Source organism: Megalops cyprinoides, chromosome 13, assembly GCF_013368585.1.
Source record: "Megalops cyprinoides isolate fMegCyp1 chromosome 13, fMegCyp1.pri, whole genome shotgun sequence".
Taxonomy (NCBI): domain Eukaryota; kingdom Metazoa; phylum Chordata; class Actinopteri; order Elopiformes; family Megalopidae; genus Megalops; species Megalops cyprinoides.
In genome coordinates this window covers 31,391,700-31,407,708 of record NC_050595.1, presented here as the reverse complement: position 1 = coordinate 31,407,708, position 16,009 = coordinate 31,391,700, and the positions used below count along the sequence as shown (strand labels likewise).

General features: G+C 41.7%; 1 protein-coding gene across 3 annotated transcripts in view; it reads right to left on the bottom strand.

The window, feature by feature from the left end:
- Window positions 1–16,009, bottom strand: part of LOC118787692 (low-density lipoprotein receptor-related protein 4-like) — a 96,581-nt gene that overhangs the window by 48,885 nt on the left and 31,687 nt on the right. For all 3 annotated transcript variants that reach the window (XM_036543299.1, XM_036543301.1, XM_036543302.1), the window contains exon 2: window positions 4,991–5,137. In XM_036543299.1, coding sequence (XP_036399192.1) covers window positions 4,991–5,137 — 147 coding nt within the window. The remainder of the gene's footprint in view (window positions 1–4,990; window positions 5,138–16,009) is intronic.

The following is a 16,009-nucleotide window of genomic DNA, read 5'->3' as shown; positions in this document are numbered from 1 at the left end:
TGATATATGTGGATGAGGAAAAGCTTATATTGATTGTATAAGATTGAATAATCTTTTGTTTGATTTGATTATGATCTGTTATCTGAATAATTTATTTGATTTGGTTTCATGTGTGAAACATTAAAAACATATCAATGCAATCATTCAACAAAACACTTCAATAAACTAAAAGATGTAATTTATGTTGCAATTACAATTTATAGAGACATTCAGAATTCTCAGTTTGACTAATTACTTATTACAAATGTGTCTGATAATTAAAATGTCACTGTCACTACAACTGCACATAATTCTACAGAACATTTGCACTTCAATGAAACAGGCACTTCATAAAAAGATTAACAAACCAATGAAAAATGACATGCTTTTTATAAAAGTGACAAATCCAGGCCAAAGACAGGCCAGATTAAAGCGAATTAATCTTCCTCTTCTTTTGCTTGATACTCAAATCTTCTTACTTGCATACAGTGCATTTTCTGTCACACCACTCAGACCCTAGAGTAAATATTTTGAAACGGGAAGCTTGTTTAAATTTTGCAGCCATACAAGCTTACTGTGGTCTGTTGCCAAAAAGTTAGCAGCAGTGCACGGATTATGCAAATTTCTGAATGCAAATGAAAACGAAACCCTCCGACAAAAAGAAATGATGAATTCCCTCGCTGTTGGGTTTCCTCTTGCAACCAAGATAATGGCGTTATCAGTAAACGGCTCTCCCCTGAGGTGAAAGGGAGAAATATTGTTCATAATCTACTTTTTACGAGATCTTCTTGGCCACAACTGGTTCCCGGCATCCCCACTGGTAGAGCTGCCATCTGATTGGTGCTGTGCAGCTGGAGGATTAAGCAGTGCTACAATCGCACCTTTGATCTGCCAAAAGCTGCAGGATCTCCGTGGCCCAAGGAGTGATTACGGCTATGGCTTACCTTCCCATTTCATTTGAAGATGGAAGGAGATTGACTCTGCACTGCCTCAGTTTTCAGACTGAAGGATGTAGCTCATCTTATCTTCACACACCCCCCCCCCCCCCCCCCCCAACCCCCCTCCCTGGACCCCAAATCAGCCCCCCTCCAGAGCACAAGCCTTTCAACTCAGCAGGGGGGCTTCACAGTCCATGGCGGTACCATGACACTGGCCTCAATCCGCTCTCCTGAGTGAGGAAGTCTGAGTGCAGTGATGAGGCTGGGAGAAAGGGGCAGGGAGTGAAAACCACGTTCATTACTCCTTCACTGCCTTTGTACCGCCAGGCAATGCGTCGACCCGGGACTCTCTCCGCCATGTTAAAACTGGGGATCCAAAGGAACCATTCATACTCTTGGGTATCAGTGCCCGCTTAACTGACCTTACCCACACCATCCATTAAGATCACATAACTGCTAATCTATTCTGCAAGTTATATTACTGTGACCATTAGCAGACTGGTTAAGTATCACATCACATCTTTTAAAACCACCTGCCACTCACCTTTGGTTTTAATGTTGAATGGACATCACCAGAAAACAAATTTATTTTTTATCTTCAGAGTAGCATATTATTACATTTTAGCCCTGTACGGGTAGTTTCCCTATAATAATACCATACTTTGCTGCAGAAACATTACCAACAGCTGAAGTTGTAGGGATGGTGTTGCAAAGGAACATATCTTACCTAAACTAACACTGGTTAGCCAACCTAATGTGAATTAATGTCCATTAATGTGCAGAAAATGCCTGCAGCTGTGTTCATTTTAAACCACTTAAGGATGCACACAATTTTGGAATAAGGTTAACTTTTGAAATTTTTATTAAGCCTTAGTGATTTGAGACATCTTAGCTATGATAATCTGTCCAAACTACCACCAGCTAGCATTATGTTGTTACTAGTGTTGCTTAATACTATGGACTGTTCTTGCCACACTGTTGTACCACATTGGAGAAAAAGGGTCCAATTAAGTTTGATATCAATCTATGAATTGCTGGAAGTTGGCAATCCAAACCATCTTATAGGCAACATCAATTGAGTTTGAAGCTATTAAAAGAACTTATTGATAAAGAGGACTGTCAAAGCTTTTATTTTTACCTTAATTAAATGTTATCTGACCTAATTATAAGGCTGTCTTTTCGAAATGGTAATTGTGTCTGTGTTCACTAAGTACTTTAATGAATAAAAGTTTCAGTGTTAATGAAACTCAAAGTGGAATTTCCAAGTTCAGACCTAGCTCATGCACATAGAGAAGACCTAACTCAAGCATTTAGGCTGAATTGGTTTACCTGATTTAACACAAGCCATCATCATAATCTCAGAAAATTCAAATGGCTTGTCAGTCTGTATGAAGTACAATATGAAGTATTAATGAACCTGTGATGGCCAATTGAGATTAAATGTTTGAAGGAGAGGGGGCCTGCAACATGGAAAATGTATGAGCGCTGTGCCTCTCACAGCCCTCTCATCCCCTCAAGAATCATTCTTTTTTTTCCAAATATCTGGTTTCCTGTAACTGCTGCAAGTAATACAGGCCCCAGGAGGGTCATCCCCCCTTGCCACTGGAGCCATTCCCACAGGTCATCAGGCCTCTGTCTGGTAGGATCTTTACCCCATTGAAATTAGATCCTCCTGCTTCTATAACATACTCCCTAAACTGCTATGCTGGCTTGGAAATCCAAATCATAATTAAACCAGAGGTTTGCTTAAAAAAATAAACGCCACAAACCACTACCAACTTCTGAGCAATGAGGACATTTCTTTCTCTTAAAAGAACTTTGCATCTATGACCAAACTTTGCATCTATGACCAAAACTAAAATGCACCTTCATTTGTACTCAGAATGCTATTATAGAGAATTAGAGGCATTCAGATTTTATCCCTGGTGAGGGACACCAACTGGAGATGAGGGGTTCATTCTTTAGCAACTGCATTCTTACCAGGATTTACTGTAGTCCACAGACTGCATGGTAAGTGATGAGTTAAATTTGAGGTCCTCCAACAAATACATTAAAACAGTTGCTGTGGAAAACATTCCCACAGCTGCATTTTCCCCTCTACCAATGTTTCACCTTTGAATTGTTAAGATGTCTGTCAGGAAAAACAGGTCGTCACAAGAATCTTCAGATTATGGTACAATATTCAATGACTAAAAAATGTGTATGAAACTTTTTAACAGTAACAGAAAGAAAAGGATAGCATTCAACCAAGCTTTTGTTTTTTCTGCTTTTTTCATACACAGGACAAATGTATAAATTGTGCATTTGTGTATTTATTAATATGACACTATCCTGTCTGTTTTGAACAGAAAGGTTGAAATACACCACACTTTTCCACATACATTACAGTTTCATTCCCCAAAACTAGAAAACTCCTTGGTACCACAGTCATGAACGCCCGTCAAGGCACAAAAAACAGCTCCATCAATGAACTGAAAACATGCCTCTAATTTCCCTTATCCTGAAAGGCTGTCCATACATTCATTATTCAGTCCACATTTCACAGAATATATTAAAAACCATACATTATCTCTTTGCTTCATCTTCAATTATTCCATTCTTTATCGTCAGTTAGACAAGATGTCAAATTGAATTGAAGTTAATGGAAGATACAACAGGATCCAATCCTCTCTTTAATGGTTTCAGTCCATTAAGACCTATTTAAAGCCTTTTTATACAAAGGCAGCACTGAGGGTGAGGAGTATAATTTAATTACATTAATCATATTAAGCACACACATGAATTAAAATGACCGCTGTCTGGTTGCAGCGTACATGCAGTTGTCAGGTTTCAGATTCAGTACTCAGCAATTCATAACCTGGACCAGTTACCTGATTTACATTAATCAATACATTAAGCTCCTGTAGTGAAGACTGTTCATCAGCTTTATAGGCCTTTCAGCATGTCAGATCGAAGAAGCTACAATATAACCAGCTCCACCATCTTCAACATGTCAGTTCCGACTTTTATTGTATTATTAGTGTGATTCTGGGAGGAAGAAATTCTGAATTTTGACCTTGTCAAAAATATAAACATAACCATCCTCGTCTAAATGTTTCATTGACGTTTCATGCTATGCAGCAACAAAGAGAGTCATGTTTCAGCTGCAGCCGTCTGGTAATTTGACCCTGTTTCATGGCAGCACTCCTCATCAGGCCACACCGGTTTTGATTTCAGATGAATTGTTCACCATTGTGGTTGACACATTCTACATACCTTTGGCCCGGCATGGGATCCAGTGTAACAGGAGATCTGTTTGTAGCAGAGCTCATGCTCCTGCTATGGATGGAATGTAGATAGCGCACAGGGAACAGAGGGGCTGGGTAGGGCTGGGTCTGAATCTGCAGCCAGGACACATACAGTCACACTGCCACAGCTACTGCTGCCATGGCTTCTGTGAGCCTTACCATCAACAATGACATCACTGGCTCCAGGATCAGTAAGCAAACAGAAAGAAACCCTCACAAACTACTATAAAATGCTTTTGTGCTTTTGTGCTTCTAGCCAAAGCAGCACATTTCAGTAACACGTTATCTTCACAGCAGACATCCCTTTTGGCACAGTACCTGAGAAATTGAGTCCAATTGTTCAACTTACTGTAGTATGTGTGAAATTATTAACTGAAAATTGGATGAATGATCTCAGAATGTTGGATCATTCATCTCAGATCTCCATTAAGGGGTCTCCTCTGGCAGTTTACATCTTGAATTAAGTCATCTAAGTCAATCTGAAACTGATGAAAATGTTTTTCAAATTGTGATGCAGAGAAACATCTTAGATTTTCACAACAAAAAAATTGAATGTCCTTTGCACACCTGCATCAGACACACCACATGAGGTTTCTACATTTCACCAGCCATTAATATTACAGTTTGTAAAGACCTACACCTCATCTCAGGCAACTGCTGAGATTTTCCAGATCTTAACACTCACATCAAGACAGAAAAAAAAAAGGGCAGAGGGCCTATAGGACTAGGGAAGGGCCACACTAATGGAGCGGGTTAGATAGAGCAACTGCAGGAGTCTGCACTTACTGCAGCCATCCTCGTCACTGTGGTCTCCGCAGTCATTGTCTCCGTCACACTGCCACTGCGCTGGGATGCAGGTGCACTCCCCGAAGGCGCTGACAGCGCAAGTGAAATGGTTCCTTCCACAGGAGCACTCTGTGCTGCCCGCCACACCTGCCGAAGAGGACACACAACATTAACCACACAGGCATATACAGGACTAGGACAGAATGCTCTCCCCCTTGCCAACCCCACTGCTGCTCACGGAGTGACCGGAGACAAGCTTCCCCTCAAGGGTCTTCCTCCTGAGATTTATGCTGCTCTTCTAGAGGTGCATGCCAGGGTGCTCTCCCCTGTACCCAGTCAATAAAACCTGCATCCCCTGGCAACAGTTCTCAGAGATGGTGAATTCCTTTCCCCTCAGTGTCTCCACTTGTCCTGGCTGTAAGAAGTCAGAGCCAGCACTGTCATAAGAGTTTAACGCATGCACAAGGAGCCTGGGAGAATGGGACACGTCCCTGGCCTGGTCTGAATAGGAAAACCCTTCAAACAATTAATGGGGAGAGAGAGGGAAGCCTCATTGCCAGGGAATGAGGGGCAAGTCTTTTTTAAAGGCCCACTTCTTTCTATTTACAGTTGACCCCCCGGGGGTGGGGGGGGCTGAAGGGATCGGCACAGTGACCACTTGAATGCTGGACAGGGTTCAAAAACACTGCACTTGAGTGCTCTCTGCTGTCCTCCAACACAACAAAATACACCTTCACAGACAGCTGTATCAATCCTGCATACATCAGAGGAGAGGAGGTGAAAGCAGCAGTTAAATTAAGACCACATTCTCCTTGTAACCCATCAAAAAAAAATGCTTTGGACATGCTCTTGCTACCTGCTTGTGCCTCTCAGATCAGCTGACTAATTCCTGTTCCACTGGAATCTTAGGTGCGCCTCTGATCACAAGCTAACAAAAAGCATTGCTCCTTTTTATGTTAACAGTGGCATCCATTTCTTCACACTACCTTGTTCTTGTTCGCTACTTGAAGAATTACTATAATTATTATGATAATTATGATTCTTTGGTCACAACACCTTTAACCTGTCACCTGTCCTTTGCATTCTCACTGATCTCACTTCATTCCTCCTTGCCTCCAGTTGCCAAAACTACACTATACAGCTGATCATGACCCCTGTCTGCCGTTTTAGGGGCCCCCTCCACCTAGGGCTGTGCGATATGATGATATATATCATGTGATGATAGAAAAAACGTCTATCATTTTATATTATGGTCTATCGCTTATTTCGTTGTGTCGCAAATCACATACTTTACGGCAATGTTTTTTGTCATTTGGACGATGCTTTGCGTTCTTCCATGCGGCACGGATGCAGGTAGGAAATTTGCATGATGGTAACACAAACAAACATGGAGGAGAGTGAAGGTGACACAAAACTGTAGTTGAAAAGTTTTTTCCATTTACCTTTTTGTATTTTATACATTAATATTTTATATTTTGTTACATGCTTAACCCTTCCACACGTAACTTATTTTTATGCTGCGTGCGTGTTATGTTACATGGTTCATTATGTTTTCATTAGAGTTATTAAGCTTCTCATAGTTTTCAGTTAGCATTTTCTATGTTTTTTTTTAATGTTAAATTGCTGTTTCTTCAAAGCTAAAATTATCTAGAATTTTTCCAATCTACTGTTTTAATCTCACCGGTTATAACATACGCGCTAAACGGCTAATAACACCGGTGTGACTGTATGTGCAAAAGGGTTAATTCAAAATTTTGTTAATAAAAAAAAAAGGCTCTAAATAAAAGGAGAAAAATAACCAAATATGGGTAAGTACCTTTTATTTGTTGATTATATAATTCAAAATGTAATAAGAAATAGGCCTTTCCATGTGGTCATTTATATAAACTATTTATTCATCGAATTTATAGAAAAGGTGCTACATCGTGATATGTATCGTTATCGGAATATGAAATGACATATATCAGGATATGAGATTTTGGTCATATCGCACAGCCCTACCTCCACCCCAAAAACAGATCCATACTTAAATTCCACACTGTATCACATAAACAGGTTTAGCATACAAAGAATCTGCAAAATCAACATAATCTAAAATACACAGAAAAATAATGAATACATAGAAAAAGAATATACAGAAAAAGTTCATATTCATACAGAACATATATTCACACACAGTGTTTGTGTGTGTGTGTGTGTGCGCGCGTTTGTGTATGTAGGTGACCATATGCCTGCAGGAATCTGACCATGATGCAGCCAGGACTAATTATAATACATCTTCATGCTTAGAGGAAGAAATGGTGTCTTTGCACAGAAGTGACGAAAGTTGCCAATTGTTTTCAAATGAATCAGTGGCTCAGTTTGAGAGACGTGCTGAAGAGTTCCACACAGGCTGTGGTGAAAAGGGCCTGCATTTCTGGACTCCACACAAAGGCATCACTCAACACAGGAGGGCCTGGCTTGGGAAAGGAAAACCTTCAAAACACCCATACTTCACAAAATTAATGGCCTCTTTTTCCAGGCATTCACACTTCTCCTCACCACCCACCCCCTTCCCTCCTCTCCGCTCTCCCTCACCAACTGTGTCAAATATGACAAAGGATGTGTTCTACTCAAAAGCATTCTCTCCTGTCTCCCTGCTGGGGTCTCCTCCATGACCGGACCTAGGAAAGTCTCGGTTCCCCTTAGAAACCAGTGCAGTCCCTTTCAGTACGCTATCCCCAACTTTCAGGGTGGCTTTCTGGCCATTTCATCCCCCTCCTTAACTCTCTCTGGCCCCGTTCAGCGTGAATTAGGAGGTAGTGGGAACATAAATAAAAGACTCTTTTTGGAGGGACACTCTGACGCCCCATACTATCTTCCTGAGTTTCTAATGGGAGCATTTCTCAGTTTGCTGCTTGCTCTGGACCGGGAAGCCTGACCAGATTGGGTTTTTGTTTTCCGAGACCATGGGTATACATTAAAGCCAGCTGCCAAAAGCATTCAATCTTGCCAGGGGACCAGCCATTCTTTTCGAAGTGTTTTGGCTGAAACAACTGGTATATGTATGGGTTTCCACAACACAGAATTAGAGCTCTTTTCTTTATTCATTATTGCGCTGAGCCAAGATGGGCCACATAAAACTAAGCCAAATTTGACAAATATACATTGAAGAGTAGAGCCAATTAATGCAATGGAAATATATCCAGAAACAATAAAAAGCATTAATGTTATTGCTCTAGATTGTATCAGTAGGAAAACAAATCAAAAGAGTCAAAATATCTAAGACAAATGAACATCAAAGCACATGCAGGTCTAAAGATGAATGCAAACGTATAAATACATAATACAGGCAACCTCTCTTTCACGACACATTTCATTTTTAGAAACCCTGTTTTAAACCCTATTCAGACCTTAATTTCCTATAGACATGGTAACAAGAAGGGATTACATCCCTGGTCACATAATAGTAATAGCAATTTTCATTAAAAAGGGTAGATAAATACACAATCAAGAAAAATTCATATGACATTAACATTATATAACTACTTGTGTTTGAATATATTTACATTAAGTACAGTAAACAGTCAATATTCAATACATGTGCAACTGGTATGGTACAACTGCAGAGACCTGGAAGAAAATTAATCATTTTCTGGTTTAAAACTACTTCCTTTACCACTGTCGCAGTGAATTTGTGATATGAAAATATCAGGATATGTCAGGATACCGTCATTGTGCCTCAAAATCCAAATCCTCTTCGCACAATGGCTTGCCACCAAGTTGTGCTGGTAAGACTCTAAGAACACTCCCCGCCTTGATGGAGTCGCTGGGCAACAGGCCTGAAACACAGCACTGGTGTCTCCCCAGAGTCTGTACAATGCTGTCCCACAGTCGTGCTGTTCTGGGATGCTGCAAAACCATCTGGGGGTAATGACACTGAAGTTACTCTTGTTAACCTCATCTTCCAACTTATGACAGTCCCAGTGTGTATACTCACATGGCACTCCTACTTCAGCCTGACAATTTGATGACTACATTTGCATTACAAAACTTTGCAAAACAAAAGGCACAGGGGACACTCACTCTCTGTACACAGGTGTGCTGTTGTCAGCCCCCCCCGACAGCAGGCCATATGCCACTTCCACCTGTCTTTCACACGATTGTCCACTTTCTCCAAACCACACCAGCAACAGTAAACTGACTTGAATAAACCACAGACCTGAGGATTATGTAATACAACTTGTGCTGTTTCTATTATGTCCTTATGTACTGTTCAGTCATGCCATGCTTTTCCAGGAGTACAGTTACAAAGCTCCTAAAACTGGACATTTTATGTAACTGCTATAACATTCAACTGAATAAAGATTGTTTAGAGGGCATTAACCACATCTAGGCACAAGGAGGTAAGGAAGGGCCAAATAAGGCATAAATGTGGGCTGGGCTCGAGGGCCTTAAACAAAGCAGATAAATGCTGTGTCCATAAAAAATTTAACATGCTCAATAAATCTGTAAAAATGACCTGTGAATGTGCTGTGAGCAAAGAAGCTACCAGCTCCATGCTGCTAATATATTTGTGATGGAATAACAATTTTTGGAATAACAATGGAATAATGTGCCAGCAAGGTTTGTACCTTACTGACAGGCCAACTGTTAGCCTGACGACTGCTGGAAGTAATAAGCAGGCTTGGGGAATGATATCAATTACCAGGAGCATGGGAGGGGCGGTGGGCAGGGCCTCTGGCCAACAGACTGCAGTTTTTTCCCCCGTTCAACAACAGGACAAATCCAGAAAGCCCCTTCACTTCAGAAGAGGGCAGAAAATCAAATCACAGCAAATTACATTATTTTCTTGGGGAGGGCCGCCAAATTCAATTTGACAAGACAAAGGCTATTGAGTCCAGCAACATCTCCAGTGACAGAGAAGGAAGAATTTTCAAGGGGATTAGTGGGATTTCGGGATTAACTTTTAGGCAAACTGACAGGACTGGTTCCTGTGAGCATCTGAGCAGTGTAAAGCGATACCACGGCTAGCAGGGCTCTGTGATTCCACTGTTAGGGAATTGAAAAGTTTCATGTTTACTTCCTAGGGCCCCAAATTAAGTCACAGTGAAATGGGATTACAGCTGATTCCTTTCGACATGTTGCAAGTATAGAGCTTGAGAGTATCAAACCAGTTTACACTTCAGACAATATAACAGCAAAACTTATACTTGCGCATAATGAGTGCTTTATTACATCTACAAAAGAGTTCAGGCCTGAAATTGCCCTTAAATCACTCATTATACAAAGCGACCTCCAACACTCCTTGAGAATAAAAAAAAAAGAGATGCAGTGCAAAGACAGCACAAATAATGACACTGCTGTCCACCAGGTTTCTCTTTATTCTGGAGGACTGCAGGTTGGGGTTTCTGAGCAAAACATACACTCCGGGTTCAGGAAGTTGTGGCTACAAAAGACTATAGAACCCCACAGAGGTACATTACAGAAGCGATGGTTCTCTCATCTGAAAAACCAAGGAAAACCTCCCATTGCCACTGCCACCTACAATGAATAATAACTTTCCAGAAATTTATTTTCATGTACTTCCTGCTGTTCGAGAGGTACGTCAAGTGTATATATTTTTATATTCAAGGAAATAAACAGAAAATGTGGGGTGGTGGCAAAATGAGAGACCTCTGCCTCCAACATGCAACACTATTTTAATAAAAAAAAAAAAAAAAAAATCACTGCAACCCAAGGACAAAAATCCCTGGCAAATGCACAATGATGTATGATGGGCAGTGGGTGGGAGCTGGAGTCAGGATAACGTACTGCCAGTGTGGCATTAAAACAAGACAGAGACTCCAGCTGTGTGAACCATGAGCACTACCTAGGGCTTGCACAGTCACCTGACACTTCCTGGCTGCGTGTTAGTGCGTTAAACATTCAACTGTTAATTACGGCAGACCTCCCAGGCGACATTGCGGAGGGCCTGGCTGTCAGTGCATTTTTACTGCCCTCACAACACAAAAGCACGTCCAAGGCTGTGAGGGGAGAGAGGAAGCCATCCTCCGGGATCCACAAGCAAATGGATTCAGCACAGCCAACATCCAAAGCTGCTGCATTCAGACATGGTTTAAAGGGCTCTTAATGGTAGAATCCTTCCCCCATGACAAGCCATTAAAATGTTTTAATTGTTCAACAGCTGTGACCAAGTAAACAGCAGCTCTAAATGAATGGCTGGGTAGGGATGAAAACTGCTGTAGACTTTAAATTCTGAGAAGTGTGTGCCGTATTAAACAAAGATCAAAAATGATCCCCTCTGAGATCGCCAAGCCATTTTCCAACACAACCTTTTCTTAATGGCAGACTTTATGTTCTCTGCAGAGCTGCCACAAATTGCAGCCTCATTGCAGCCACATTATATATGTATATATATATATATATATATATATATATATATATATATATATATATATATATATATATATATATATATATATATACACATACATACATACATACATACATATATATACACATTATATATTTCCATTGATTAATATTTCAATGGCTCAGATCCCTGTGAAGTCCAGTAAAGCTTATCTGGGGCAACCCGCAGACTGTAAATGGTAGGACAAACTAGGAGTGCACACATCCACTTTTTTAGGAGTCCAAGGCAATTCATAACTCCAGATGTGATCCAATTATTTCACTGGATAGCACTGGGAAAACTGACAGCACAGAGCATAAAAATGAAATCATGATCAGGGCACAAGATAGCCAGATAAATGATCAAACAATTCCCAGGTCCACTACTTGCTGTGGGTCTTACCTGGTAAGTACAAGATGTTTCATAAATGTTTCATGCTGCACAAGTTCATGTAGTCAAGCAATCCAAGTCTCATATATAAACTCCTAAAAAAAAAACTTGAATAATTTCTAAAGACTTCCTAAGGAGGTATTACATTAGACACATCTGACTCAAACTTGAGCTGGCTTCAGCTGGCTTTGCGCATAATAACTGTGAACACCACAAGACAGTGCATTCTGATTTCTTAGCAGTACACACCGTACCCTTGGATTCTGTCTCCCTGTCAGGCCAATGTGCTCAGGATGTTCGATGCCCTGGAGCTCGGATGTGTCCCGGCTGCGCCCCCCCACCCACCCACCCCGCCCCCTACCACCCCAACCTCTGCGAGGCCTGGCCGGGCGCTCCCGTGGCTCAGGACGGGATTCAGAGGCGTGACACCGCTGACAGCAGCACTGTTCTCGCTTCCTCGTCTGCAGAGTTAATTAAAGCAGGTAATCTGATGGCAGGGCCCAGTCGAGTACTGCGTCACAGAGCCAGGGTGACAGGTGAGTGGGGAGCGAGCGCAGCGCAGCACTGTGACAGCTGACCGAAATTATCCGCATCTCAGCCTTTCTACGAGAGCTATGCGGGGAACATCCATCATTTCGCTGTGGTGAATACAGCGTATGCCGCCCCAGACAGTGGGTTACGATAATAAAAAGTGTAACTCCTGTCAACACCTCAGACTGCACTTTGGAGGTTGACCAACACTACAGGCACAGGGAGCTCAGCCTAAGACAGGTAATGCTCATTACTGGAGTAAAAACAAAACCAAATCACTGCAGTTTCTTTCTATGTTTTAAATTCACCCCATCTGGTATCTGGTTCTGAATTCTAAAATGAGAGAACTGTTACCACATACTATGAAAGATGGATAAACGGAAAAAGAAATAATAGTATATTACTTTATAAAGCATAGAAATCCCCACCATGTAATTAATATATCCGTCTGAACAGGGTTCAAAGATAACACTCAGGTTTGGCGCTGAAGGACTGGGCTGGTAAACCACATTTAAGATGTGTGCTGATGCAGCATGCGACCACAGGTACCGCCCGACCGCACACACCACCCAGCGCTTGACCCAGGCGGAGTTGCTGCCAACCACAGTCTCTAATGTGCCAGCGCTGGACTGGCAGGGGCCACGCAGGCACAGGGAGGACAGAAACCAGCGTGGAGCAGCGCTACACCACTACACAGTCAGAGGAAGTGACAGCTGTAAAGCTACATGCAGCTAAGCGTCACTGCCAACTCATGGAGGTGGGTTAGGGTGGGATGTTTTTTCCCCCCAATACATTTTCAGAACTTTCAGCCATTTTAAATGACATTGGCCCTCACTCTCTGTACTTTTGTGGTTTGGGGTTTGCTTCAGAAAGGGGGAGGGGGACTGGATTGTGGTGAGAGGGATGGATTAAGTAAAGCTCCTACGGTAAATATCCAAAACAACTGTCCTAGAGTCTTTTCTTTAATATTTCACTGGACTGAGTTTGAACCCTATTAAAAGAGAACTTCAGCAAAGCTTCATCCCCAGCAGTTCTGTTAAATGGCCCACAACTTTTGACATTAACATTCAAGCTAACATTGTGGCACAAGAATGAGAAACCGAGGGGTGAGAGGGTGAGGGAGTGCTCATTAAATATTCTTTATGGTCGGCACTGCTGAATATTTTATGTTGGTCAAGACAAGGGAGGAAGACACACAGGAAACAGTTCAGTTAGCATTAATGAAGCAATAAAAGAAAGCAACCCAAGAGCAGGCAGCCCTCAACAATGCCACCAAGTCAGAGAGGCTTACTCTTGACCCAGGAACCACCAACTGTCCTCCCCAGGCAGAAACCCTCATTAAAAATAAGTAACAATAGGCCAAATATAAGCGTATTCTTTATTGGTTGATGATCAGAGTCAGAAACACAGCTGTCTGGAGTAAAGGCTCATTTCACAAAAGAAAAACGTGTGGGCTTTTTCAAAACTACAACTGCACTGCACAATTCAAGGTGCCTCTTCTGTGCTGACACCCCAAAGCTCCATTATTCTCCATGGACCTACCCAGCAGAATACAAACCACCGATTCCACTTCCACATCATGCAGTTCAGCTTTCGCTCTGAACAGTCCCAGGATCTCAGTCAATGAAAACTCACTGTAGAGATCAAAAGGACTCAAAGGATGAAGATGTCACAGGATGACAGCGCTGAAGGGAGGCGGGGCTCTGCAGTCTTTTAGGGGCCATGAAATGAGGAGCAGGTGCTGGGGAGAAACAGTGGCCTTTTCTGCTGACCGGTGTGATCCAGCGATCCAGCCTTTCATCTAACAAGAGGAGCATTCCAGTTGCTACTTCAACGGTAGTTGAAAAAATATACATTAAAACTCAGCAACGCTCTCCGCGGGTAAGACAGGGGGCAGGTGGAAGTGTGGTCTTCCAGCACACAGGGTCAACAAATGGGCAGGTTGCCCAAATTACACAAATGCTGCTCCACGTTTCGAGTTCCTCTGACAATGCAGGTACAGAGCTTTTCTTTTTTCCACGGAATTAGGGGTAAACATTTCCATCAGATAATAGTGATAAATGAATGGATCTTTGTGAGAGGCAGGAGGAGGAGCAGACTATTGGTAACAATTGACAAAGCAGGCAGGAGTGTTATCTTCTTGGCTGGGAGCACAGAGGCCTATTGCAAACACACAGACACCGGCCTGACCATCCTCACTGTGAAAGCTGTAACTGAGGGTAATGTGCTGACCATGCAGTTAACAGTTAACCCCCCCCTTGTGATCCGGAGATTGCCTACGGGCTAACCAAATTCCCTGTGTGAGTTCACCGTGAGTGCCACGTATCAATACCTCATCATCTCAAATTTTCACCCAACTGCTTAGGACTTGGGTGGTACAGAGCACTATGGAGAGTATGGAGGGAACAACGAAAGACAGACCGACATTATTAATATTATTAAATATTACTATTGATATTAATAAAGACTGCGAGTGTATGGAGAAATAAAGACATTTAGAGGGAAGAGGAAAGATAAAATGAGTCACTGAGAAAAGGAGAGGGGGAGAATTTTTAAAATGTGACAGGAGGGTAATTTACTGGAGAATATAAGCATGGCTGCTGTCAAAAAATGATGGATCATATCAACAGCAACTTCTTGCAAGGGCTTTGCTTTCATCCAGCCAGCAAATTCAGTCCAACAACACCATCTTACTTAAATGCTGCTGTCTAATCAGAACGAAAGGAAGGCAAGTATGAAGTGAATTCAGTTTAGATAAAGCACATTGGTCTCCATAAATCTGTAAGGGAGGTCAACTCTTCAGAAAGAAACTGAATATGAGCCATTGGCTGTTTAAAACTGAAACATGAATACTGGAACCTCAGAGCATGTGATTCTTCCTCAACTTGAGTCATTTCAATGCAGGCCCCATGTAAATCTGACTGCTTCCAGGGTATGCAGCTCTGGCAAAGCCAAAACAGCAGCCAGCATCTAAGCAGAGATGATACTTCTCCGGAATGCATAGCTGCATATCACAGGCTTATAAATGTTTACTTTAGTCCATGGGTAGCTATCTGACTTGACGAGAAGTGAAAGCATTCAATACAAAAGGACTATGGAATCTGCAAACCTGGGAGAAAATGTATGGGCTGCCTTCCTGTTCTGCCATATTCCTTTCCTCTTCTCTTTTTCTTCTGGAAATATTCAATAGGCTGTCAACTACACAGCAAGTCTGATGATACAGTATGATACTACCTGCTTGTACAGGAGTTAGCCATGAGAGGTCTACTGTCAATAATGTGGAAACAGACTTTTTTAAATACTTATACATTGTTTAATGTGACATGCTATATATTTTCAGAAAAAATAAAAATTAAACTATTTATATTCACTGCTACTGCATGCCCATGCCACCCCCACGCATTACATGGGCTTCTTCACAGTAACCAGTTACACTCACATTAATATTAAAAATACTTTCAATTTTCAAAGTATTTACTAGCGCTTTTCTAAAAAACAAAATACACTTCTCAGGCTCAGATATTTTCACTTATTTTTTATTGAATGCAAAAGCACTAAAATACTCTCAAAACAGAGAAAGTAGACACTATTGTAGTGTTTTAGAATTTTAACTTCAGCTGCCTTTCCCTGGGGTGCTCCAACAAAGCTGAATTGTATTTAGGTTTCATGGCTGTTCACAGCTTTGGAGCGACACTGTGTCAGCT